Source organism: Hypanus sabinus, chromosome 1 (genome assembly GCF_030144855.1).
Source record: "Hypanus sabinus isolate sHypSab1 chromosome 1, sHypSab1.hap1, whole genome shotgun sequence".
Classification (NCBI taxonomy): Eukaryota; Metazoa; Chordata; class Chondrichthyes; order Myliobatiformes; family Dasyatidae; genus Hypanus; species Hypanus sabinus.
Genome location: NC_082706.1, coordinates 170,913,435 through 170,940,981, shown reverse-complemented (window position 1 = coordinate 170,940,981; position 27,547 = coordinate 170,913,435). Strand labels below are relative to the sequence as shown.

Here is a 27,547-nt window from a genome sequence, read left to right as displayed (position 1 = left end):
TCAGCTTGGCCTTTAGCACCAAATGCCTCTTGATTATTTGGAAGATAATGTGGTAAACTGGGTCAGCAAATTTGTGATGACACCAAGATTTTGGGGTGAGGAAGACTGTCAAAGCTTGCAGAAGGATTTGGACCAGATGGAAAAATGGGCTGTAAAATAGCAAATGGAATTTAAATCAGATGACTGTTGTACTTTGGGAGGAACAAGCAGGGTAGGTTTTACATGGTGAGCAGTTGGACTCTGGGTAATGTGTTAGAACAGAGGGATCTGGGAACACAATCTATAATTCCTTGAACATGGTGTTGTAGGGTAATGTAATTGTGGAAACATACATAATTCACAGCTACAGAGATTGAGTTGGGGCTCACTTTAAGAGGCTGGTCTGACCTGATATGGTAATTACGTAAAGAACTTTTACCATGCTTTGAGTTCAGTATTTGGAGTACAATGAATGAGTTGCTATTTTTCTTAAACGGAAAATGCCCCACCCCATTTTTAGCTACGAAACCTAGTGGCACAGGTAGATATGGTCATAAAGAAAGCTTTTGGGACACTGGCCTTCATAAATCAAAGTACTGAGTACAGGAAACGAAATTGTGTAAGATGTTGGTGAAGCCTAATTTGGAGTATTGTGAGCAGTTTTGTTTGCCTACCTGCAGGAAAGATGTAAATAAGATTGAAAGAGTTCAGGGAAAACTTACAAGGATGTTGCTGGGACTTGGGGACTTGAGGACCTGAGTTACAGAGAAAGGTTGACTAGGTTAGGACATTTTTCCCTAGAGTGTAGAAGACTGAGCGCAGATTTGATAGGGTATACACTATTATGAGTAGAGTAGATAGGGTAAATGCAAGCAGGCTTTTTCCACTGAGTTTGGGTGGGACTACATTTAGAGGTCATGGGTTAAGGGTGAAAGGTGAAATGCCTTAAGAGAAACATGAGGGGGAACTCCTTCACTCAACGGGTTGTGAGAGTGTGGAATGAGATGCCAGCACAAGTGATGGATGCAGGGTTGATTTCAACATTTAAGAGAAATTTGGATAGGTACTGTATATGGATGGGAGGGGTATGGAGGCAGTGGTCCAGGTGCAGGTTGATGGGATGAGGCAGATTAATGGTTCAGCATAGTCGATACTGTATGTGCCAAAAGGCCTGTTTCTTTGTGAGAGTTCCATAACTCTATATCTATGAGTGGAATTCTGGATGCAGCCTGAAAGAACTTATGCTAGTGACTGAGTGTAGATTGTGTTGCAGGTGAATAAACCCTCACTGTATGGCCATTTTACAGTGTGGTGAAGTAATATTCCCTGTTCTTGTCATCCAGTGGAGTCCCAGCTACAGCCTGAGTGCCCACCATACAGAAGCAGGCAGTTCTAGGTTGCAAATGATATTGCTTAGCTCAGGCATACTTGTATGTTGGGCTCCTGGAGGTTTAAAATCACTTCCACCTTCTGCTAATTGTCTTCCTTGTGGCAACCATATGTCCCTCAGTGATTCCTTCTTCCCCACACTCAAATTCCACCAATTCACTGAACCAGAACTATTTCTGAAATCTTACAATGCAGTTGATGCGTGGAATCTAGTTCACAGCTTCCCAGGTAACTTCTGAATGGCTCATAACTCAAGGGTGTCAGTCTATCTTGTAACAAACTGAACTATGCCAGACCAGGCCAGTTCTGAGAGAAGAACTCCTTGATTTCCCTTGAAATTGTTCCTTTAGAACTTGTTACATCCACCTGGGGAGGGGAGAGACCGAGCAGAGTGCATGCATCTTCAGGAGAGGACCAGTTTCCATTCACACCTGGTCTAAGGAGGTTGGGAGGAAGGTTATGTGAAGCCCCCTCAGAGTGAGTACCAAGCCCATATGGATTGACAGTGCAGCTTAGAACCTTCCTTTCTTTCTCAATCTTTTTATTATTATTAATAATATGAGCAAAATACAAATGATATATTGATAAAGGGATTACAAACATACAAAATCCCATTACACATAAAAAATACATAAGCAATGGTTACAGTATAAATGAGTTTACCAAAACATGAACCATACAGTATATGTAAGAACATGGTAAATCTAGATATTTCATAATATATAATATAAAAAAACAGAAAAAAGAAAAAAATATTATGCAAATTAACTAACCTACTAATCTAATAGCTAAAAAAGAAGAAAAAAGAAGCAAAAAAAGAAAGAAAAAAAAACTAGAAAAAGAGAAAAAAAAGGGCTGTTTATAATATCTCACAAGAATACATAATCATCAATGTCGTCCGAACCTCTCAACATACATAAGATTAAAGCTGAAAAATCAAATGAACAGGGTCATATTAAATCTTATGAAAATATTGAATAAATGGTCTCCATATCTTTTCAAATTTAATAGAAGTATCAAATACACCACTTCTAATTTTTTCTAAATTTAAACATAACATAGATTGAGAGAACCAATTAAATACAGTGGGAGGATTAATTTCCTTCCAATTCAACAATATAGATCTTCTAGCCATCAGAGTTAGAAAAGCAATCATTCGGCAGGCAGAAGAAGATAAATGCAGTGAGTCCATCATTGGTAAACCAAAAATTGCGGTAATAGGATGAGGTTGTAAATCAATATTCAAAACCGCAGAGATAATATCAAAATATCTTTCCAATATTTTTTCAAAAGCGGACACGACCAAAACATATGAGTTAAAGACGCGATTTCAAATTGACATCTATCACAAATAGGATTTATATAAGAATAAAAATGAGCTAATTTATCCTTGGACATATGGGCCCTATGTACGACCTTAAATTGTATTAATGAATGTTTGGCACATATCGAAGAGGTATTAACTAAGTGAAGAATTCTATCCCAATTCTCAATAAGAATAATAAGATTAAGCTCTCTTTCCCAATCATTTTTGGTCTTATAAAGGGACTCTGAACGTATCTTCATAATTATATTATAAAGTTTTGATATATGCCCTTTCTGAAAAGGGTTTAATTCAAATAAACTTCCAAAATATCTGAAGGCACAAAATTTGGAAACGTAGGAAGTACAGTACTTAAAAAATGCCTAATCTGTAAATATCTAAAAAAATGAAATCTAGGCAAATTATATTTATTAGATAATTGCTCAAAAGACATAAAACAATTGTCCAAAAATAAATCAGAAAATCTTAGTAATCCCTTAGTTTTCCAAACCGAATAAGCTTGATCTATAATAGAAGGGTGGAAAAAGCAATTAGATACAATAGGACTATTTAAAACGAATTGAGTCAACCTGAAAAATTTCCGAAATTGAAACCATATACGTAAAGTATGTTTAACTATCGGGTTGTCAATTCGTTTCGGCAATTTAGAAAGAGCAAAAGGGAGAGAAGTCCCTAAAATAGAACCCAGAGCATAACCTGGTACCGATTTAATTTCTAAACTCACCCAATGAGGGCCAAAGGATCCACCCCAGTCTTTCAACCAACATAACAAATATCTAATATTAACTGCCCAATAATAAAATCTGAAATTAGGTAATGCTAACCCACCTTCCTTCTTTGTCTTCTGTAAATATATTTTACCTAACCTGGGATTTTTATTCTGCCATATATATGAGGAAATTTTTGAATCAACATTAGTAAAAAAAGATTTCGGAATAAAAATTGGTACTGCTTGAAAAATATATAAAAAGTTAGGTAAAATAACCATCTTAATCACATTAATCCTGCCTATCAGAGATAAAGATAATGGTGACCACTTAGTAAACAAGCCTTTAATCTGATCAATTAAGGGTAAAAAATTAAACCTAAATAAATCTTTATGGTTTTTTGTGATTTTAATCCCTAAGTAAATAAAAGAGTCATTAACTAATTTAAAAGGTAAATTTCCATATACTGGGACCTGACTATTCAAAGGAAACAATTCGCTTTTATTAAGATTTAACTTATACCCAGAAAACTCACTAAATTGAGCCAACAATGATAGGACTGCTGGAATAGATTTCTAAGGATTAGAAATGAATAATAATAAATCATCTGCATACAAAGATTACTTATGAATATCTGTCCCACGATTAATACCCAAAATATCCTGTGATTCTCTGATGGCAATTGCCAAAGGTTCTAAAGCAATGTTAAATAGTAATGGGCTAAGAGGACAACCTTGTCTAGTGCCCCGAAATAAACGAAAAAAGGGAGATCTTTGATTATTAGTAGGAACCTTCCAGTTCATCTGAGAAGGAACTGCCATTAATAACTTGTACATCAATTATCCCAGCTTGACTCTAATTTGAAAAGTATCAGTTTAAAATTGCCTCCAGAAATCAGGAGAGCTGGAAGAATTATTTGGGAATTAATGCTTTCACCTGATCTGAGTTCATTTGGCAGAGGTCTCCAAAATCACCAGAGTTTACATTGCAGTTTGCATAAGCAGTTACCTTCTGCTTATCTTCATGCAGAAGATAACCGGTCTTGATTAAGGCAGAAATACAGGTACATTTAAATGCCAGGGGCTGGGCAGAGCAGTGTGAGGAATTGAGGAGTTGTGGGGCAGAATATCAGCTTCATGTCGGATTGAAGCATTTGAAAGTGTGTTACTCCAGATCAGAATGGTTGCTGTGATGCATCTAGTGCGGTGGTGTCGTGGCTAGTGCTTGTGTCTCTCACTTTCAGCTTCCACCACTGGCTAGCAGTCTTGCGAAAGGAAGAGCTGAATGTGCAAGTCTCTCCCTGCCAGTACCTAGCCTCTCCAACAGCAAGCCTCCCGTACTGAGTGCCTCCTTACTGGTGACACACAGAAACTGAACTCCTTTCAGACTGAGAACAGGGAGGAGGTCTGGCCCCTGCACATGTAGCATGCAGGTCCACTTGTGTGTGGGTGTGCCCTGGTGCTTCTAAATCAGATCTCCAGCTATGAGTAAATAGTCCTGCCAAAGTGTTTTGCCCTGAAACATCCACTGTACTTTTTTCCATAGATGCTGCCTGGCCTGCTGAGTTCCTCCGGCACTTTGCGTGTGTTGCTCGGATTTTCAGCATCTGCAGATGTTCTCTTGTTTGTGAATAAATAGACCAGCCACCTTGTGGGCAATCTTGGGAGAGACTAAGGCTATGAGAGTTAACCCAGACAGGAAAACCGGAGTGGAGCCCTACACTGGTGAGGCAGAGAGGAAGACCTTGATGACTGGGCATCCCAGGATCTCCATACTTTCTGCCTAGGCTTGTGATGATGATCATCACCCATTGTCCTTTGAGACAGGCTGATGCCAACCACTCTGGATCTAGTTTTCGTGTCAACAGTTGGACAAGCTGCAAAGGTAAGAAACAGTTATAGCATGATTAGCACCATTGTAACTTTTAGGCTTCCCTTCTGTCATCTTTCCATCAATGTATTTCAACCTAGGGTCAACGGAGTGGACCAATTCAGATCAATTGTGAGAATGTAGCAAGTGAGCGTGCTGCTGGTGCCACAGCAGTGTTCAAGGTTGGCACTGGAAAACTCATACATATCAAGGGTAAAATATGAGTTATCAGAGTCATGAATCTGTTTTCTATCTGCACTGTATTCTATGTTGCTCATTTATTATGCTTATTATGGTAACTAGATACACGAGTGAGGGTGAGGTAAAAGCGAAGGGAATAAGTTGCATCTTCATGCTTTGTTCTATGCAGTTTGTAGATTGGGACTGGTGTTCGGCATATATTTTGCTAAACACTCAGTAATGCTCAATTACATTTACCTCACACCTGAATACGCTTAGGTTCCATTGTTTCAATATTGTATGTTTGCTAATTGCCAATAAAGGATCAGAATAGATATTCTCAACTTTTGGAGCAATCACTATGGATCGAGGGTGCATCATGCAAGTATAACAATCTGTTGGGTTGCTGGCAGTGGCAATTGTTTTGGTTTTGGTTTGGCTGCTCCATTCTGTCAGCAAAGGTTTTCAACTGTTACACCAAACAAACAGCAGCATTTAGATGTGTTCATGGAATTAGAAACCGTGCAGCCTGGAGCAGCTTATGGCAAGTCACAACATTTTGTTGGTTCATGCTGTGTCCTCCGGTTTGAAACACCGTTTTGAATGGTTAGCGTTGCCTGTCCATTTGGAGACTGATAGCTGTATAGTGGTGTTTGCCTGTGACCCTTATTTCTGTTGAAATGTTGAATTGAAATATTTCCACTGTCAACAACTGAACTGAATTTGCTGTTGTTTTGTCTGGTTCATGCACTTGGAAAACAATGTGAGTCCAGCTGAAAGCTGAAGCCAAGACTAAGAGAGAAATTAAACAAACAGGAGATCAGATAGCTGGAGAAAATGAAAATATTTATAAAGGCACAGAACAGGGTGTGACTACATACAGTGTCCATAAAAAGTATTCACCCCCCCAGAAGTTTTCATATTTTATTGTTTTAGAACATTGAATCACGATGGATTTAATTAGGCTTTTTTGATACCAATCAACAGAAAAAAGCTTCTTTCATGTCAAAGTGAAAACAGATCTCTCCAAAATAATCTAAATTAGTTCCAAATAAAAAAACACAAAATAATTAATTGAATAAGTATTCACCCCTCTCAAGTTACTATTTAGTAGATGCACCTTTGGCGGTAATGACAGCCTGATTCTTGTGGATAGGTCTCTATCAGCTTTGCCCATCTGGACACAATTTTTCCCTATTCTACTTTACAAAACTGCTCAAGCTCTGTCAGATTGCATGAGGATCATGAGTGAACAATTCTTTTCAAGTCCAGCCACAAATTCTCAATTGATTTGAGGTCTGGGCTCTGACTTACCCGTTCCAGGACATTAACTTCCTTGTTTTTAAGCCACTTCTGTGTAGTTTTGGCTTTATGCAATGACTTGCTGGAAAACAAATCTTCTACCAGTCTCCTCTTGCAGACCACATTAGGTTTTCCTCCAGGATTTCCCTTGTATTTTGCTCCATTCATTTTACCCTCTGCCTTCACAAGCCTTCCAGGGACTGCCCCAGCGAACCATCCCCATGGTATGATTCAGCATGTGTTGCCCTGGCAGAGAATTCATATGGATTTTGTCAGACTATTCAAGGACACAGATTTCTTGGTAGTAGTACTGCAAAGTGGCCAGAGCTGTCAAAACCACTTTCTGCAATTCCAGAGTCAGCTCATACAAGCACCAAAGAATAGACCCCAGAAGCAGAGTGACTACCTCCACAACAATTAGATCTTTAGGCCTGAATGGGTCAATTTAAAATTTACTATGATGTGCATGTGTTTATAGTAATTGTATTACATAGTATACTGTGTATGTATACGTATATATGATTAGAAAGCAATACTTTACATAATTGAATTGAAATACATTCTTTATTAAGCTGAAGTTTATAGCTAAGCAGGGAGGAGTGTAGTGTATTTAATATTTTGGTAATATTGTAAATACATTGTTTTATTAAGCATTTCTTGGTTGTTAGCATAATTCACTATGGGTTATATATAAGAACCAGTTTGGGTAGATGGAGCTGGTCAGCTTGGGAAAGCAGTCCATTTAAGAGAGGGAAAACTCTGATTTCAAACCTCCACTGCCTTGCGGCCATACCCACTCACGGGAAAGGCTTCGGGAGTAAACCCTGAGGACAAATCCGGAGCTGGAGTCCCTAAGGCAGTCCGACTTTGTCTTCAACCTTGTTCTGGCAACTCCTGCGACGACACTGGTGCCAAGCTGTATCAGCTCTTGCCCTTCCCTTGGACAACATTGGTGGCGTGGAGAGGGGAGACTTGCTGCATGGGCAACTGTTGGTCTCCCATACAACCCTGTGCCCTGGAAACCATTCCAGGTGCAGATGAATGGTCTTGCGGACTAACTGATGCCATACATATGTAAGAAGTATGTGAATGGCATACCTCATTTTGCCACCATGTCACAAGTGAGCACCTCACCAAAGAAAAGGAAAGTAAACACTAAGTAGACACATTTATGGATCCCATGTTTTTATTGTTGATTAGTTTCTGGAGTTATAAAACATAGCAGATAGATAGTTTGGGTTACTTGCTGTAATTTTCATGGCAGGTAAAACAAATCTTATATTGTAAGAGATGGGAATGAGAACTGATATTCAAGAGCAGCTTTCTCAAAGGACAGCACGCTAGCAAAATACACCATACTCTTGAATTCCTGATAAGACTTGGGAGAAGACATAACAGATGCTGGCACCTGATGGAAGCTGCCATGTTTTTTTTTACCCATACCTGCTGCAGAGAATGATTTAATGTTAGACTGATCCAAGTCCTCACAAATCCTACAGCTGCTTTACAGCAGACAATATGAAGCCAGAAGACATGCAGACAGCTTTAAATCACAATATTAGATGATAATCTAAAGAACATCAGGAATAAAGGATCTGTAATACAATTTAGCTCTTTGATTTATAAACTGAAAATCAAATATTCACTTTTTCTCTTTCCTTAGATGCTGCTGGACTTGGTGCTTTCTGTTTTATATGAGAATTTTATGACCCTCAACACTTGCCATAATTAATTAGTTCATCATGCATTTGGTTCCTCCGTCATTGTCTGGATGTTCAAGTCAAGTACTCATTCTTGCTGCTTCCCTCCCATCAATCTTCTGCATTAAATCTACCTCTTTGACCAGCTGTCATTTCATCTTCCTTTCACGGGTTAAATTATTTATGATAAGCTTTGAGGCATTTTACTACTTTAAAGATGCAAATTATTATTGGAGTCATACAGTGAATGACTGCAGACACTGCAGTGAATTACTAATGGTTGGTATTTAATATCTAGAAATGAGCAGCAGCTTCAGACTGTGAATCACAAACAAACAGGAGTGGATCTACCAGGATGATTTGCTACTTTATAAATAAGTGAAGCCAAGAGAAACTAAAAGAAAATACTTCACTAAATTAACCTACAGTCAAATTGCAGGTTTTGCTTAGACTAAAGTCAATTCTTGTATCTTTGATTTGTAAAACCAGAGTTTTTGGTATTGTCATATGTACCAAGGTAGAGTGAAAGACTGTTCTTGCATACTGTCAGACCAAATCGTTACACAGTGCATTGAGATAGAATAAGGTAAAGCAAGAACAGAACAAAAGGGTGCAATGCAGGTAAACACTGAAGTAGAAAATGAGACTGTGAGGCCAAGAGTCCATCTCATCATAGAAGTGGTCTGTTCAAGAGTCTGATAATCTGTCATCATTTGCACCATGGCTTCTAACAGAAAATTCTATTTTTTTTCCTCTTATGTATATATGTAAATATTTGCTTTCCAATTGCAAATCCAGTTGTCCATAAGGTTACTTCTGAAACTGCTTTCCCTGCATTACCACAAACCAAATGCACAATGGTGCAGCTAGTAGAGGTGTTTTGTGACATCTTCAGCACCCCTTCAGGTGGAGCTCAACCACAATACACAAAGCAAACGGGTAGCTCAGTACCGTATCCAATAGACTTCCTCTTTATGTCAAAGGCAGTTATGGTTGGACTTCATGCAGGTGTTCTCTGTCTACAGCCTCCTTCATGTTTCCTATCCCCTCAGGAGGACCAGAAGGCAAACAGAGTGACTTGGAAGTTGGCTTCCAGTAAGATGGCGATGCACTTGTTTGTAGTGGTCTCTCCATGTCCAACAAATGGTGCCAATGTGTGTTTTAAATGTTGTTTTTGTGATTGCAAGATCGTGGTAATACAAAAAGCTACTGGTAATACTTAAAGCAATCATAACTAAACAGTCAACCTAAGACTAAAATTTAAAAAAAAAATTAGAGTATGGGTTGATGACTGCAATGAGTACTACACACCATTATATAAAAAAAGACTTTATTTTTTTAAAAAAAAATCAGATCACACAATCTTGATCTATTCATCTCGGATTAAGTCACCAAAATATGCTGTGATGGTCTTCAGCTTGTTATTGAGAAAATTCTGTTCTATTTCCACTCGTCCTCCTGGTCCAGCTAAGGATGCCACCTGTAATAATAAATAAGAGAATAAAATATAGGATCAGAATTAGGCCATTTGGCCCACCGAGTCTGCTCTGCCATTTCATCATGGCTAATGCATTTTTCCTCTCAGCCACAATCTCCTGCCTTCTCCCCATATCGCTTCATGCCCTGACCAGTTTAAAAATGTATCAACCTCTGCCTTAAATATACATAAAGACTTGGCCTCCACAGTTACCTGTGGCAAAAAAATTCCAAATTCCCCATCTTTGTATGATAATCAAAATATAAATGCCATCCAATTACACCCATATGATCAATTAACCTACTTATTGCACTCTTCGGAATGTGGGGAGAAACTGGAACACGCAGAGAAAACCCACAGGGGCATGGCTGCGTATTGCTAACCGCCTTGCACCTCACTCTATTTAAACACCTTTGTCAAACAGGTCACTAATAGTTCATCATTTTATCCACATGGTTTAAAACATATACCACTAATTTTCAATCAAGTAACTTTTGATATTAAATGCCGTCTTGTTCTCTATTACAAAATCTTGCATGTGATTTTAAGGCAACAGATTTGAGAAAGGTACCACAGACACTCTGCTGTGTGAAATCAGGAGCAACAGAACTAAGAAATGTGATAATTAAAGAATCTTCCATTGATACAATCAGTCATCTCTTCAATTCATAAGATTCACTTGGTTGCAGACTGATGAAAACAGCTGCATATGCAAGGACTAACCGGCAGTATCGTGGTGCAGCTGCTTCACAGGTCTAGGGATCCAGGTTCAATGCTGATGTTGCATGCTATCTGTGCTGTAGCTATTGAACTGGGGAGTTAATTGCTACAGTCAGTTACAATCCAGTGTAAATTAATGGTACCTAGGGGTTGATAAGCCTGTGAGGAAAAAAAAAATCATTTACAGGGACACAAAGACAGGACTGTTGGGTGTGATGTTCTCCTTCTGTGTCATAAGATGGAATGAATATGAAATGCGAATATTCTGTTTATCTTTGCCTTGAAAACAAATGGAACCACTGTAACTAATAAAACTGAAATGTAAAGGACTTTGAAGTGTGCATAAAAGTATTTTTCTATTGAGGTTCCACTATGCAGCCCTCACTGATTTGGTTAGCATTAATAAGTGAGAGTTTTTAACTGTGCTCTACTGCCATACTCTATTTAATCATGGGCATTAACTTCCCCAGCATCAAGGACATCTTCTAAAGGTGACACTTTTTAAAAAGTCTGTAACCTGTTTTTAAGGGGCCTCCATCACCCAGGACATGCCTCTTCTCATTGTTACCATCAAGGTGGTGGAACAGGAGTCTGAAGACACACACTTAACATTTTTGGATCAGCTTTTTCCTCTCCCCATTCCACCCTTCCCCCCACTCCTTGCCATCAGATTTCTGAATTAACAATTAATCCATGTACACTACCTAACATTTTTTGTTCTATATAACATTGTAATATATTGTTTTTTAAAAAAATGTATTGCGCTGCTGCTACAAAACAACAAATTTCAAGACATATGCTAATAATATTAAACCTAATTCTGATTCTTAATCCCAAAAAGCTTTCTCTGCCTGTATGCAGAATTCTGGAAAACTACAGTTGCACCACAATGGGCTTCCTGCAGCAGTGAGAGATGATCTTGTTAACCAGTCAGAATAAATAATAACTGATACAATTGTCAAAAAGAATAAGATTATTAAAAAAACAAAATTTTGGAAACGAGTCCACAGCATCTATGGAGGCAGGCTGTACTTTCCAGAGCTGCTGACCCTCACCAGAAACCTTTCATCAGCTGTGAATAATGTTTGTCAATCTGAATTGTTAATTGTGTTTTCACCTCAATGCTTGTTGCCGGACCTGCTTAATATTTTTAGCAATTTTTATTTTCATTTCAGATTTCCACCTCTTTGTTGTCTGAGGATCACTTTGCAATGACTTGTCATACTACTGATGTACATCAATCAGATAGGCAGCTTCCTTGTAAAATAGGCTTACAAACACCTTAAACTAACTTAAGACATCTGCCTTTTTGTATAATTTAAAACAGAGCGTACCTGTTCACAATATGCACTAAGACTTTGGGCTGGGAATACAATCAGGTACAAGATGAGAATAAGGTCGCTAATAAAAATGTGTGGCGTACTTGTGCGTGATAGGAATCATGTTGAGTGGATCCAAGGATTATTTCTGCCTTGAATAACTGTGGGTGGGCTGAATATTTAGAGACAGATAATGTAAATTAATATGTAATATATGCCTGAAGACTATTGTACACAAGGTACAACATCAATCAACAGTACAGCAACACAATATGAGATCGAATGTAGCACACAAGTGTTTGCAAGCTAACCACACCAATGCCTTTCTTTTCTTATATTATAACCATGTAGAAACAATAGTTATCAGGATGGTTCCAAAGTCTGAATCAAATTTATTATCACTGAAATTTTTAATTTTGTGGCAGTAGTACAGAGCAAAACAAAAAGTTACAATATATAAAATAAATTTAGTGCAAAGGAGGACTAGTGAGGTAATGTTCATGGACTATTCAGAAATCTGACAGCAGAGAGGAAGGTGTGTTCCTAAAATATTGCATATTCATCTCCAGGCACCTATACCTCCTCTCTAATGGTAGCATTAACGGTGCATCTCCTGGATGGAGAGGGTCCTTAATGATGGTTCTGCCTTCTGGAGGTGATGTCTTTCAAAAATATATTCAATGGCGGGGAGGCTAGTGCTTGTGATAGGGCTGGCTGAGAATACAGAATCACTGGAGTCACTTTTTAAAAATGAATAAATGCAGACAATTATATGTATTTAAATCTATTAGCATGCTGATCGTTTCCATACCAACGCCAATGGTAAAAATGAAAGCAGATTCAGTAGCAATGAAAATAAACAAGCATATCATGCTGCTCACATCTAGATTTCAGGTGATCAAAGAAAAAAAAACAAATACAAAAACCTGAGGATTTAATCAAACTATATTAGCTTTCTTCATCAATAAACAGAAATGCACAAAAATATTTTTCACATCTTTCATGTCCCCATTGAGAATTTTGCAAGTGTTAAATGCTATATTTACCCAGGACTTCCTCTTTCTGTGCGTGTAAAAACCAACAAAACTGACAAGACCTTTAAATACTTCACTGTGCATTAGAAAAAAAAAGTGCAAGCAAGAAGATCCAAGTGCTTTCAACAAAAAATCCATGAAATGTTAAATAATGAGTAATGGAAGGATTTTTAAGGAGACATAGTTCATGTACAGACAGGATATAACCACTAGATGGGACAAAAAAAGGGGGCTGATGTTCAACCCACAGAAGAATGTCATGGCATAGACTTAGTTGTTTTTTTTAAGGTTTGTAGGGATGGTTTTGTTGACAGTTCAGGGAGTTAAGGGGTCAGGTTCCGGTTTAGGAACAGGAATGGGGCAGTTAGATGCCAGGTAAGTAAATGAAGAGCCTGGGCAGAAGTTCAAGTCGTGTTGAAGGGCTCCATAGTTGAATGTCAGTCGAAATAGCTATGGAACAAGGATTAATAGTAACTTTCAAATGATAACTGATTACAAATACAAAATTTACAAACCATTACAGTTGTGGGAAAAGAGCAAAAGAACAGGACAACTTGCTCAGCTCATTCAAAGAGATGGCAGTGTCATGATTTCTTTCAGTGCTGATTAATTCATTTTTACTTGGATCTACAGTAGTGCTAGAAAGTTTGAAAGTTTGGAAGTGGTAGTGCATGTCGGCACAAATGACATCGGGAGGAAGAGGAGGGACGTTCTGCAGCGGGACTTCAGGGTGGTTATCTCTGGTTTGCTTCCAGTTCCTCATGCTGGAGAGGGCAGGAACAAGGAGATAATGGATCTGAATGTGTGGCTGAGGAACTGGTGCAGGAAGCAAGGATTTACATTCTTGGACCACTGGGATCTGTTTTGGGGTAGAGATGAATTTTACAAAAGGGACGGGTTACACCTTAATAGGCAGGGGACCAGCATTCTGGCAGACATGTTTGCCATTGCAACATGGATGTGTTTAAACTAAGTAGTGGGGGAGGGGATGAACTGGAAATATAGGGATGGAGTTAAAGGGAAAGTGAAAATAAGAAAAGCTAAAAAGGACAACAGAATCAATGGAGTAGAAAGCTCAAGAAGAGATCATACAGTATGGCCAAGTGAAACAGGAATTGATATGAAAGGAGAGGGGAGTAACGAATTAAAAGTATTATATATGAATGCACAAAGTATACGGAATAAAGTAGATGAGCTTGAGACTCAGTTGGAAATTGGCAAGTACGATGTTGTGGGAATAACAGAGACATGGCTTCAAGTGGACAGGGCCTGGGAAATTAATATTCAAGGATATACATCTTATCGAAAGGACAGACTGACTGGCAGAGGGGGTGGGGTGGCTCTGTTGGTGAGGAATGATATTCAGTCCCTTGCGAGGGGGGACATAGAATCAGGGGATGTAGAGTCAGTATGGATAGAACTGAGAAATTCTAAGGGTAGAAAGACCCTAATGGGAGTTACCTACAGGCCCCCAAACAGCAGTCTGGATTGTAGGGTGTAAGTTGAATAAAGAGTTAAAATTGGCATGTCGCAAAGGTAATGATACAGTTGTCATGGGGGATTTCAACATGCAGGTAGACTGGGAGAATCAGAATGGTACTGGACCCCAAGAAAGGGAGTTTGTGGAGTGCCTCCGAGATGGATTCTTAGAACAGCTTGTACTGGAGCCTACCAGGGAGAAGGCAATTCTAGATTCAGTGTTGTGCAATGAACTGGATTTGATCAGGGACCCTGAGGTAAAGGAACCATTAGGAGGTAGTGACCATAATATGATGTTTTAACCTACAATTTGAGAAGGAGAAGGGAAAATTGGATGTGTCAGTATTACAGTTGAACAACGGGAACTATGGAGCTATGAGGGAGGAGCTGGCCAAAGTTCATTGGAACAATACCCTAGCAGGGAAGACAGTGGAACAACAATGGCAGGTATTTTTGGGAATAATGCAGAAGGTGCAGGATCAGTTCATTCCAAAGAGGAAGAAAGATCCTAAGGGGAGTAAAAGGCGGCCGTGGCTGACAAGGGAAGTAATGGGCAGTATAAAAATAAAACAGAAGAAGTATAACATAGCAAAGATGAGCGGGAAACCGGAGGACTGGGAAGCTTTTAAAGAGCAACAGAAGATAACAAAAAAGGCAATACGCCATGAAAAAATGAGGTACAAAGGTAAACTAGCCAAGAATATAAAGGAGGATAGTAAAAGCTTCTTTAGGTATGTGAATAGCAAAAAAATAGTTAAGACCAAAATTAGATCACTGAAGACAGAAACGGGTGAATTTATTATGGGGAACAAGGAAATGGCAGATGAGTTGAACAAGTACTTTGGATCTGTCTTCACTAGGGAAGACACAAACAATCTCCCAGATGTAATAGTGGTCAAAGGAACTAGGGTAAAGGATGAACTGAAGGAAATTTATATTAGGCAAGAAACGGTATTGGATAGACTGTTGAGTCTGAAGGCTGATAAGTCCCCGGGACCTGATGGTCTGCATCCCAGGGTACTTAAAGAGGTGGTTCTAGAAATCGTGGACGCATTGGTAATCATTTTCCAATGTTCTATAGATTCAGGAACAATTCCTGCTGACTGGAGGGTGGCTAATGTTGTCCCACTTTTCAAGAAAGGAGGGAGAGAGAAAACAGGGAATTATAGACCGGTTAGCCTGACGTCAGTGGTGGGAAAGATGCTGGAGTCAATTATAAAAGAGGAAATTACGAAACACTTGGCTAGCAGTAGAAGGATCAGTCCAAGTCAGCATGGATTTATGAAAGGAAAATTATGCTTGACTAATCTTCTGGAGTTTTTTGAGGATGTAACTATGAAAATGGACAAGGCAGAGCCTGTGGATGTAGTGTACCTGGACTTCCAGAAAGCTTTTGATAAAGTCCCACATTGGAGATTAGTGGGCAAAATTAGGGCACATGGTATTGGGGGCAGAGTACTGACATGGATTGAAAATTGGCTGGCTGACAGGAAACAAAGAGTAGTGATTAACGGGTCCCTTTCAGAATGGCAGGATGTGACCAGTGGGGTACCGCAAGGTTCGGTGCTGGGACTGCAGCTGTTTACAATATACATTAATGATTTAGATGAAGGGATTAAAAATAACATTAGCAAATTTGCTGATGACACAAAGCTGGGTGGCAGTGTGAAATGTGAGGAGGATGTTATGAGAATGCAGGGTGACTTGGACAGGTTGGGTGAGTGGGCAAATGTATGGCAGATGCAGTTTCTTAGCACCACTGCATATGGAAGGGATGATGTTTTAACAAAAAAATTAAGTATCGACTTGAAACATGGATTCTTCACTTTTGGCAAGATCTACATCAGATGCATGGGAATGACATGGAATGTCAGCAAGTTTAGGATGAACTATTCTTTCAGCATTGTTCTTTGATATCTGTAGTTGGTGCTGAGCAAGCAGGATACAACTGTATAAGCAATTTGAAAAGTAGTAATTCTCTGCAAAAACAAAATCACAATAATCTGAAACTCATACAAAAGTTTTTTAAATCTGTTCTCTGCTAAATAAGCAACAGGAATATAGACTACGTACAATATATATTTTATATATTTGTATATATATTTTATATATATGATATATATTTGAGCAAATATTTAACCATGACACTTGACACATGTCTGCATTAAATTCCATCTGCCACTTTTCAGTGCATTTTTCCAAATAGTATAGATTCCGCTGCAAGCTTCCTAGCTGTGCACTATGCCCCCAATCATTTGCAAATCTGCTGATCCATTTAACCACAGTATCACCCAGGATCATTGTTTTAGATGACAAATAACAACAGACCCAGCATCAATCCCTGTGGCACGCCACCAGTCAAAGAGTCAACCATCTACAACAACTCTAGCTTTTCCTGGAAACTCAATTTACTACCTCATTGTGCACGCCAAGTGACTGGATATTTATCATCTGCCCCCCTCACGTGGGACATTCTCAAAGGTCTTGGTAAAATCCATGGAAACATCCACTGCTTTTTCTCCAACGTTCCTGTCAAGCTCCACCCTCTTTCCTCAAAACCTCCTGGAAAAAAGCTCTGATTACACATGACCTTCCATGCACAAAGCCATATTGACTAAATATTATCAGGCCATATCTATCCAAATACAAATACATCCAGTCCCTTAGAATACTTCCAATAATTTACCCATGTCTGGCATTAGGCTCACTGTCCTATAATTACCCTGCTTATTCCTAGAGCCCTTCTTGAATAATGGAATAATATTAGCTCTTCTCCAGTCAGCTGGCACCTCACCTGTGGCTAAGGACATTTTTAGCACCCCTGCCAGGGCCCCTACAATTTTTGCACTAGCCTCCCACTAGGTCTGAGGAGATACTTGGTCAAGTCCCGGGGACTTATCCACCCTAGTTTTCCTCAAAACTCAATATACCAATGTCTTTCTTGGCTTCTAAATAATGACAGTGAATACTCTACAGATGTATAATGTGTACAGAGTTTGAATACAAGTTACACATTTTATGCCCAGCGTAGACTGCACAATTACAACATCAGTACCTACAATATCCCAATCAATTGCACAAATACTTCAATACTTAAGATAGGTTAATGGGCCTTGCCAAAACCTCCAGCTCTAGCAACGGAAAGAGGAAAATTACTCTAACACATTCAAATCCTCTAATGCCCTCAGAAATGTTCTGCAGTTCCATAAGCAATAGAAGAAGAATGCTGCTTCCCACAAGTCAATTTCAAATGGAATTAAACAACATTGTCACACAGCAATTTAAAACCATGCTTCAACTAAACTAAAGAATTGCCAAACCTGCCACAATCGTGGATTCTGCTGCGGGCAGCATGTACTGCAATAATGATTAAAAAAGCAAAAACAAACAGAAGGCAATACAAAATAAATACAAGTTTTTTTTTGGGGGGGTGGAGGTAGGGCAAAAGGGGAATAACTTTTTAAACATATCCTCAATAGGATAGTTAGATTTCACTTAATATTTTAAACATTTGATAGATCAAGTCCTCAAGCGGCTCTGTGGATTAGATTCTAAACCGGAAATAGATAATTGGTTACTGTAGCAAATGAACAATAACAGCAAAGGGCTGTGACTTCCCTTCAATTTGAAAGAATTTTTTTGATAGTATCAGAGGCAGATAATTGCTCTGAAATCATACCGGTTTAGTGTCAATCTAATTCCTAAAAAAAAGTAAGCATTTAGCCAAATCAGAAGTCTGTATACAAAAGTACTACGTACAAAATCTGCTATGCACTTCTAAATGAAGAAAACTTTACAATTAAACACCAAAAAACCTCACTTTAAAGTCAGGTTCAATGTCTACATAATCAGAGAAAAGCCCAAACTTATTAGTAACCAAATGAAGTTCAAACACAGGTAATTGTTAAATCAACCCACTGAACCAAAAATAATGTTAGATTAATATTTGATAAGTGGTGAAGATCAGGGAATATTGGTTGTTCAAAGAAATTTATCTCCATGCACATAACTACCAATACACATTGGTTTGGTAGAAAATAGTCAGAAAGGATAGTGGATAATTATTTATTAACAAGGTTAGAATATGAAAAGAAGATTTTCTATACAAAGTGAAAACAGGGAATGCTGGAAACACTCAGATCTGTTCTGACATAAGTTTCAGACACTAAGTATTATCCATTTCTCTTTCCACAGATGCTGCCCAGTCTGCCAAGTGTTTTTTTTTAATTTCAGTTTTCCAGCATTTAGCTTTCAATTTGATTTTTTGCTATATTTACAGCCTTGATGATATGACAGTTAAAACAATACCAGTTCCCCCATCTTTCATTGCTATATTGTTATCCCTCTGGACCTAGACCACTTGAAAACCAATCAGAAAGCCTTTTATCCCCCCATGAACCTTTTCAGGTGTTCGTCTGATATTAAAGCGGTAATAAAATTGTCATCACAAGGAACACCAATAACCTGACCATGAAGTTAATAGTAATTTGGCACCATGGTAGCATAGCGGTTAGCGCAACACTATTACAGCTCGGGGTGTTCCAGAGTACAGAGTTCAATTTGGCACCATTCCATAAGGAGTCTCTGTATGTCCTCCCCATGGAATGTGTGTTTCTTTTCCCCAGGTGCTCGTTTCTGGAAATGTCCACTCCGCACTGTATTACTAAACAAAACTAAAATAAAATAATACACATTTAATCTACTTGTCAGTGTGGTACAAATGCCATCTGGTGGAAATATAAAGTAAATGTAGAGAGCACGTTTATCTGGGATTTCTGATAGAAAGTCAGACAATTATTACTATTAGTGAAAATGTTACAGCAACATTTCAGCTGCAGCTGTGTTTTTACAGATGATTAATTTAAATAGACATGCATACCAGTAAGTTCCTCCTACTGTATTTAGTTTCTGCAGAAACCCTGATTTATTGAAACTAAAACTTTTTTCTGAAACTCCTTTAAACTTCAAATTTCCAACACTGAGTAACTGCATTTACAACAAGAGGGAAGTATAAAACAAAATCCATACCTGGATAAAATTAAGGTATGTTATTTTAATGTTATTACAAATTTATGAAAAAGTCAGCAAACTGATTAATACTCCCCTCTCTAAAGATGCTATATGGCTTGCTGAGTATTTCCAATATTTTTTGTTTTATTTTATATAAATGCATCAATGAAACAGCTTCTTTTTTCTATTTTTCTTAATTAATTTTGAGATGCAGCGTGGAATGAGCCCTTCAGGCTGCAGGCTCAACAACTTCTGACATCCCCAAATTAAACCTAATCTGATCATGGGACAATTTACAATGATCAAATAACCTACCTGGTTTGTCTTTGGACAGCTTGAGGGAACTAGGGGGCCTGGAGAAAACCCATGCATTTCACAGGGAGGATGTACAGGCACTCCTTACAGAAATAATAGTAACCGCTATGCTACCATGGTGCCACTTGTGTTGGAAGCAATAGTTCTATTCTTTCAGCTCAAATAGTTTATTGAATAATATAGTTCATTCAATATTTTAAGGCTTAGCCTTAAGCTGTTTAAAAATCACAATTGAGTGTCTACAAAACCAGAGATCAAAACACAACTAACTTTTTGAAGTATGCAGGTATTTCCTAAGATGAGCTTAAATCACATGAAACCCAAGGACAAACAAGTTAGTCATGTGCAATAGAGCAAGAGAAAGTTACGTTAATAGAATTAGTTATTAATCCACATAATTTCAATCAACTGGTACTGTGGTTCATTTTTTACATCAGATACTGAGCAATGTTCCCTCTGTTATTTTCTTTAAATCAGCTACGTAGACCAACCATTGCTTTGAACAGAAAGTTTTTACATGTCCTGAAAACCACACAGCATTTTAAACAGTGTTAGTGTTCAGTGGACTGATGATTTATTAACAATGAGTTACTGACTTCCATGTTGTTACAATTTGTAACAGCGTTGTAACTTAAAACATTGGCAATGTAAATACGCTGAAGATCTTAATTGTTTCAAAGTAAAGACTGTGGTAAGTTTATTATTTAGAAAATGTATGGATTATATTCATTAACGCATAACAAACTACAGGGCATTTCACGATTATATTAACAGATTTTGAAATTATATAAAAGCAAATTCCACTGTGTGGGCAAGCAAGGCTAAGTGTGTGGGAGCATTTCAGTTACTGCATGGTCGCGCACTCATGGAGCTCAGAAGGAACAGTGATACTGATCCATTGAAAAGATACAGTTCTTACCTGTTCTACGTCAGCATTTCGTGGTAAGAAATAAACAATATTTGGAGTAATCTTCTGTGAGAGTGTAAAAATTTCAAAGGTAAAATAATGTCAAGGCAGAATAGCGAAGAACAAAAACAATTTGGAGTAAGCAACAAAAATACAAGTTAAATGATAACCTTGCAATAGGTCAGAATACTGAAATACTGTAATACTGGAAATATAATATTGATTAGCCAGAAATTTACAAAATTTTAAAACATCCAATGGAAAATAAAACAGTATACAATATCTTAGGTCTATTTTAGAAAATTTTGATGGATGCTAGATACTTTCTTACGTTTCAGATCTCTAGCCTTTCATTTTATGAATAGAGTTTGGCCTCTCTCTAGCCCTGCTCCATCTGATGCCAAGGACCTGAAACCCTATTGGTCCACGATGAAATCTTTTAATCTGGCTACTTTCAGCAAGGAAAAAGGCAATCCAATATGTTAAAGAGGGATTTACATATGAAACCATAGCAGACCATCAGCCCATCGGTTTCATGCTAGCTCCAGGCAGTCCAATCCCATTAGTTACATTGTTGCCTTAATTTCCCTATGACCCTGCAACATACTCTCAGACCCACCAACCGCTATTTGATTGTTGTAGGACACGGGGGGGGGGGGGGGGGAGGAAGCACTTAGCAGAACTTCACTAAATCACAAGGAGAATGTGCAACCCACACTGACAGCACCAGTAATCAGGATTGAAATCAGGTCCCTGGAGCAGTGAGGCAGCACCGTCACCACCGAGTGAGCCACCCTTAAGGAAGTGTGGGAATGCAAAACAGCCCCATTGTTCCCTTGTGAAATACAAGGGCGATTGTGTCCCTGAACCTGAAACCAACAGCAATTCCTTGTCAGCTTACTTGGCATGTACAATGAATTAATCTAGCAGTTTCTGATATTTGCCTCAATTACACACACTGTACTGTTTGTATCCTTTCTACCACTGAAAGACATCATTGTGGTGGTAATCAGCTTACCGTTCATCTAAGCTTCACTTTGTCTTCTCTGAAGTGCTCAATAGATTTTTATTGACTTACAAGAATCTATAATGGTACTATTGTTAGAGCCAATCAAATGTTATCTTTTAATTAAAATCACAGTCACACGTCGTTTCAATATTCTATTACCATCTTCCAAAAATATACCTCCTACTTCCACCCACCCAAATATTCAATTTAACTACTTTTCTTACACTAAGCTTCAATACAATTGTTAACAAGACTGGTTTCTACAAAAATATATAACATTTTAAGGTCTTAGAACAAGCTTAGAAGGATATCCACCCAGGGAAATCATTGTCTTTAGATCGAAGATTTCTGCATTGACATAATCTGGGCCACCCCATGGAGGACTGAGGAATACTGCATCAGCCTTTAGGTCAGAAGCCAGTAGCATGAAGTCACCAAGGATAAACTCGATCTGTTCGGCCACACCGTAGACTCTAGCATTGTTCTGTGCAAAATCTATTTTCACTGGATCAATGTCAACAGCAATCACTGGATCAAAAAAAATCAACAAATCTCATTGTCAAAGATCACAAAATATTTATTTTGAAAACTTAACAAATTTCAGGTTCAGTTAAGTACTGTTTCATCCTACGAGGAAATATTCCTTTAGGCTTTATGTCACAGAGTAATTTTGCAAGAAATTTAACTGATGAAAGGTACATCTGTATGAAGGCCAAAAGCAGCCAAATGTCAACTGGCATGATGGGAAATCGCCAGTCCGAAATTCTGCTGAAAGCAGAACTGAATGTTTTTAAACACTTATAATGTAGATCATTTGATTCTAAGTTTCCAATTTCTTTACTTTAAAAAGGTAGCGACTCCTTCAATGTCAAGTATCAATATCCTCTTTTTAGATGAATATTAAACAGCCCTTTCAAGTGAACATGAGGGTTCTGTGGCACAATCTTTTAGGATTGTTTTCCAGGCAATGCACTTCTCCATAGCCTAACAATCATTTATCCTTCAATCAAATTAAAATAGATTTCTTTGTGATCAGAACTCAGTGTTCAAATTGAATATGATGTCAAATTATAACATCAAGTCCATTTTAACTTTGTTTTCACAAATGAAGGAATGGAGTATGAAGGAATACAGAACTGGACATTGTCTCCTGGGGAGGAAACAAGTAATTTGCCTTCATGAGGAACTCTGCAGATGCTGGAAATTCAAGCAACATACACAAAATGCTGGTGGAACACAGCAGGCCAGGCAACATCTATAAGGAGAAGCACTGTCAACGTTTCAGGCCGATACCTTCAGGATGAAGGGTCTAGGCCCGAAACATCGACAGTGCTTCTCCTTATAGATGCTGCCTGGCCTACTGTGTTCCATCAGCATTTTGAAGTAATTTGCCTTAACAGTTTCAGGGTAAGAAACATGTTGTCTGAAAAGGAGCTGGGAATACTTGCCCTTAGGCAAAAACCTTAGGAAGAATTGTAATAGAAAGAATCTATTCTGATTCATGGAAGAATTGTGAGCCACTGGTTATAAACACAAGAGATTCTGCGGATGCTGGAAATCCTGAGCAACACTGGATATAGATCAGCAAAAGAACCCAAGGCATTGCAAGGAAAGAACACTTTTTGATCATCAAGTGCGAATGACTGATTGAAAGTGGAGAAAACTGCAGATTTCTATAGGAAATTGAGTCAGCAGTCAAAATACAAAAATGCAAGGCTTTGGGGATAGGGTGGGTTGGGATTAGGTGCCGTGCTCTTACTGGCAGACTCAGAAATGGCTTTCCTATCTGCTGAAACTAATTTATTATGAAGATCACAGTTTATTCACTGCTAAAAATGTGACTGTCAAATGCTACATTGCTCACTTTAGCCTTGAGATCCCTGGAAGATGACATGATAACCTCAGCTGCCAGTTAAGTAGCTTCTTCTTTGATAAAACTTTTCAAAGAGTGACTGTAATGAATGTTCACATTACAGCATGGTAATTCTGAATAAAAATGGAAAGTGAAGGAACACCAAGAACACAATGACTATGTTTCCAATGTCTTAACGGTATGAGTTATGGAGCAGCTTTATCAAAGTGTACACAGCAATCCCCCAGGTCCTGATTAAGAGTCTCAGCCTGAAATATTGACAGTTTATTCCTTTCCATAGATCCCTGAGTTCCTCCAGTGTTATGTGGGTTTTACAGTAATCACTATGTCTTTCTTAGATTGCAATAGACCAAAGCGCATTAATCTGAATCTAGTAACACACAACCTTAGAATGTTTGAAGCTGTCTGTACATGTAAACTACTAAGCTACGAGTCTGAATTGTGCTTCTGACCAAGAAGGCGCCAAGCTGCAGTCTCTGCTGAGGTTGTGACTTAGAGTGGGTTATCTTTTAAGTTCGTATGGATGGTATTGAGGACAGAGAAAGGAGTTGGGGTTTATGGACAGGGAGGTGGGGGAATTAGAGGTCAGGTCAGGGCTCTATGCAGGTAGAAGGCATGAGGGCCGGTGACCCTCCACATATGTGAGCTGGTGAGACCAGAGTTCAAGGCCTAGTTCTCAGGGTCCCATCACTGGGGAGTCTGGGGTTTGAGGACTGGAGACTAGGGTCCTCATTTGTAGTCACTGTTAAGTCCTCGGATCAATATTGAAGATCAAAACCCAAAGGACAATTGGATGCCTCAATGTTGAGGCCTGATGGCCAGTGAGGAAGTTGGTCCAATGGCAGTGAGTACAAGTCCACTGGAAGCTGAAAGCCCAGATACACCTTATCCTGGGGTTAGAGTACTGCCTGTGTGCATACACGTGTAGGTGGATGGGAAGGAGGTAAGGGGCTTGATTTGCTGTTGTTGCTTGTGTGGTCCTATGATTATGATCGGCATGCTAAGTTGGCACCAGAATGTGTGGCAAAGTTATAGGCTTCCCCTAGCACATCTTTAGATTGGTTATTAATGCAAATAACACATTTCACTGCATGTTTTCATGTACATGTGATAGATAATTGAATGTGAACCAGAAAATTCTCTATTCTTATGTATATCGTAAAGACTGAAAAATTCCAAAAAGCAGGTACTAGACCTGAACATTGATAATATTAAACAAAATAAAAATGAATATCTGCTCACACAGTACTTGATTGTTATCACTTGAAACTTCTCAAATTCATATTTGTTCATCATATAAAAGGAATAATCACTATTCATAAAGCAATTTTTATAGATCTGAATTGAAAGGCTCTGTAAAAGTGAAAATACAAAATCTCCAAAGTGTCACAGGTTAGTTTCCTGCAACCTACTTATTTCAACTGATAAATGATTGTGAAATAATAGTTCGTATTTAAAAAAAGTCATAGCTTGATTTCTGCAGGATGGTGATGTAAGCAGGTTTAAGTCATGGTATAGTACCTCTTTTTCCTGCCAATGCAAATTGAATTGAATTGCCTCCAACTCCACAAAATGCATCAATGATAATATCGCAGGGGAAACTCTCCGTGACACGTTTGGCAATGTGCTCAGCAATCTTCTCAGGAGTGACCGAAAACCAGCCTTCTACAAGACAAAGATGCAATTCTCACATAGCAAGTTGCTTGATATTAGAGAATAAAATATCATCTAGACATTCTCAGCTCCCCACTAGCACTGAAATTATAACAGGATACCAATCTTACCTGTAGATGCAGGACGCATATAGGAAAAGCTGATGAGCGAAAATAATGGTAATTGACTGCCAAGCTACTAACTCTGCCTTGGAAGAAATCTAGAAAGCACTACATTCACCACAAAAAGATTACTCTCAAGATTTAAAATTCAGATAAATTAAAGAATTTCAAATGTATATGAAGTTGTATAGAATGGAGGCCAAGATAGAACATTGTGTCATAAACATAGTAAGTGACACCCTAGACAATGCATACTAATTTAAGGACCAGAAAGGCCAGCAAGAACAAACAAAAACAAAATAATCAATGTATTGCACCAGAGGGAAGCTATGGGCATGCAAGGAGAAAAAGCGAGAGGGGGAAAAGGGATGGAAAATGAAGGACAGGGAGTGGGGGGCATCACCAGAAGTTTGAAAATCAATGTTCATGCCATCAGGTTGGAGATACCCAAAGAGATTACAAAGTGTTGATCCTCCAAGCTAAGTGGCTTCATCATGACAGTGGAGGAGGCTATGAATAGACATATCAGAATGGGAGAAGGAAAAGTAAAATTAAAATGGGAGGCCACTGGAAGATCCCATTTGTTCTGGTGGATGGAGCATAGGCCTGAAAAATCAACTGCACTCTTTTCTATAGACCTGCTGAGTTCCTGCAGCATTGTGTGTGTGTGTTGTTTGGATTTCCAGCATCTGTAGATTTTCTCTTGTTTGTGAAGCAGTTTTGCTCTTTATGAAGCGATCAAAGATGTCATCAACCCTGCTATCTACCAACATTTGGTCACCGGTAACCTGTGACCGATTCTTAGCTCGAGCCCTCCAGCACAGCTTGGTTCCAGACCAGGTCACAAAGAGATTGCTTTGACATCTAGGCAATATTTGACCATATGACACCAAGCTGATGGGCATGGGGAGGGAACTGTCCCTCACTGGGTGAAACAACAATGATAACGTGCTTGAAAGGCTTTTGAACATTTGTGGAGAGTGAAGCAGAAATAACGGTTGAAGTTGAATGGAAGTAAAATAGAAATATGTTATAAAAGGGGGAAAATAGGCAAAGTAGAAAAATGAGCAACATAGACAAAATGCTGGAGGAACTCAGAAGGCCAAGTAGCATCTATGGAAAAGAGCAAACAGTCGACATTTCCAGCAGAGACTCTTCCTTTCCATAGGTACTGCCTGGTCTGTTGAGTTCCTCCAGCATTTTGTGTGTGTTGCTTGGATTTCCAATATCTTCAGATATTCTCTTGTTTGTGAAAGAAAACTAGCATAGTTAGAACTCAAGAACTTTTCAAGCCAACAATTCTTATTCAAAGGAAAATAATGCATCAAAAGAAAACACAGTTCTGTGTGATTAAAAAAAAGTTGAGGCAGGTGGAACAGGATCACGATGCATTTGGAGTGAAATAGGGCTTCTTGTGATGATGGCTGGGCATTGGAGGGAGGCTGCAAGGGAAGTAGGAGTTGGAAGTGTCAAGGAACCGAAATTAATAAAAAATAAACTATTTTAATTCAGTAAATAAAATATGTTAAAGTACCAGAGATCATCAGATGTACTTGGAAAAGACTGGAGAGAAAATAAAGGAAGCAAATTTGCCAGAGAAGAACTAGATTGTGAGAAGAGAGGCCGAGGCAGGTTGCACAGAGCAGAGCAGTTTATGAAGTTGGAAACTAAACAGGAAAGATCTTCAGTAGTGGGGAGAAGGGCAAGAGGTGAGGTGGTGGGAAGGCATTGACTAAAATTATGGCTTAATATTTAGTGGTAGGACATAATTCAGCACCACCCCCCCCCCCCGCCCCACTCTCCGTAGGGATCAATCCCTCCATGATTCCCTTGTTCATTCGTCCCTCCCCAATAATCACCTTCCTGGCGTTTATCCCTGTGAGTGGAAGAAGTGCTACACATACCCATTCACCTCCTCCACTCAAGGAGGCAAACAGTCCTTCCAGGAGAGACATTTCACCCGTAAATCTTTTGCAGTCACCTTCTGTATCCAGTGCTCTTGATTCAGCCCTTGCTACATTGGCGAGACCTGATGTAGTCTGGGGACCGCTTTGTTGGGCACCTTTAGGTCATCTGCAAAAAGCATGATTTCCTCGAGGCCAACCATTTTAATCCCAAACCCCATTCCCATATGTCCTTTATTCCAACACTCCTACTGCAATGATGAGAACACTGTCAG

At 38.7% G+C, this 27,547-nt stretch overlaps 1 protein-coding gene across 2 annotated transcripts in view; it reads right to left on the bottom strand.

Moving 5' to 3' along the window:
* Nucleotides 1-9,769: 9,769 nt before the first annotated feature.
* tgs1 (trimethylguanosine synthase 1) overlaps nucleotides 9,770-27,547 on the bottom strand; it is a 53,528-nt gene continuing 35,750 nt past the window's right edge. For both annotated transcript variants that reach the window (XM_059981136.1, XM_059981139.1), the window contains exons 10-13: nucleotides 25,115-25,258; nucleotides 22,032-22,248; nucleotides 20,724-20,802; nucleotides 9,770-9,930 (exon numbers count right to left, since the gene is read on the bottom strand). In XM_059981136.1, coding sequence (XP_059837119.1) covers nucleotides 9,820-9,930; nucleotides 20,724-20,802; nucleotides 22,032-22,248; nucleotides 25,115-25,258 — 551 coding nt within the window. In that variant the 3' untranslated portion in view covers nucleotides 9,770-9,819. The remainder of the gene's footprint in view (nucleotides 9,931-20,723; nucleotides 20,803-22,031; nucleotides 22,249-25,114; nucleotides 25,259-27,547) is intronic.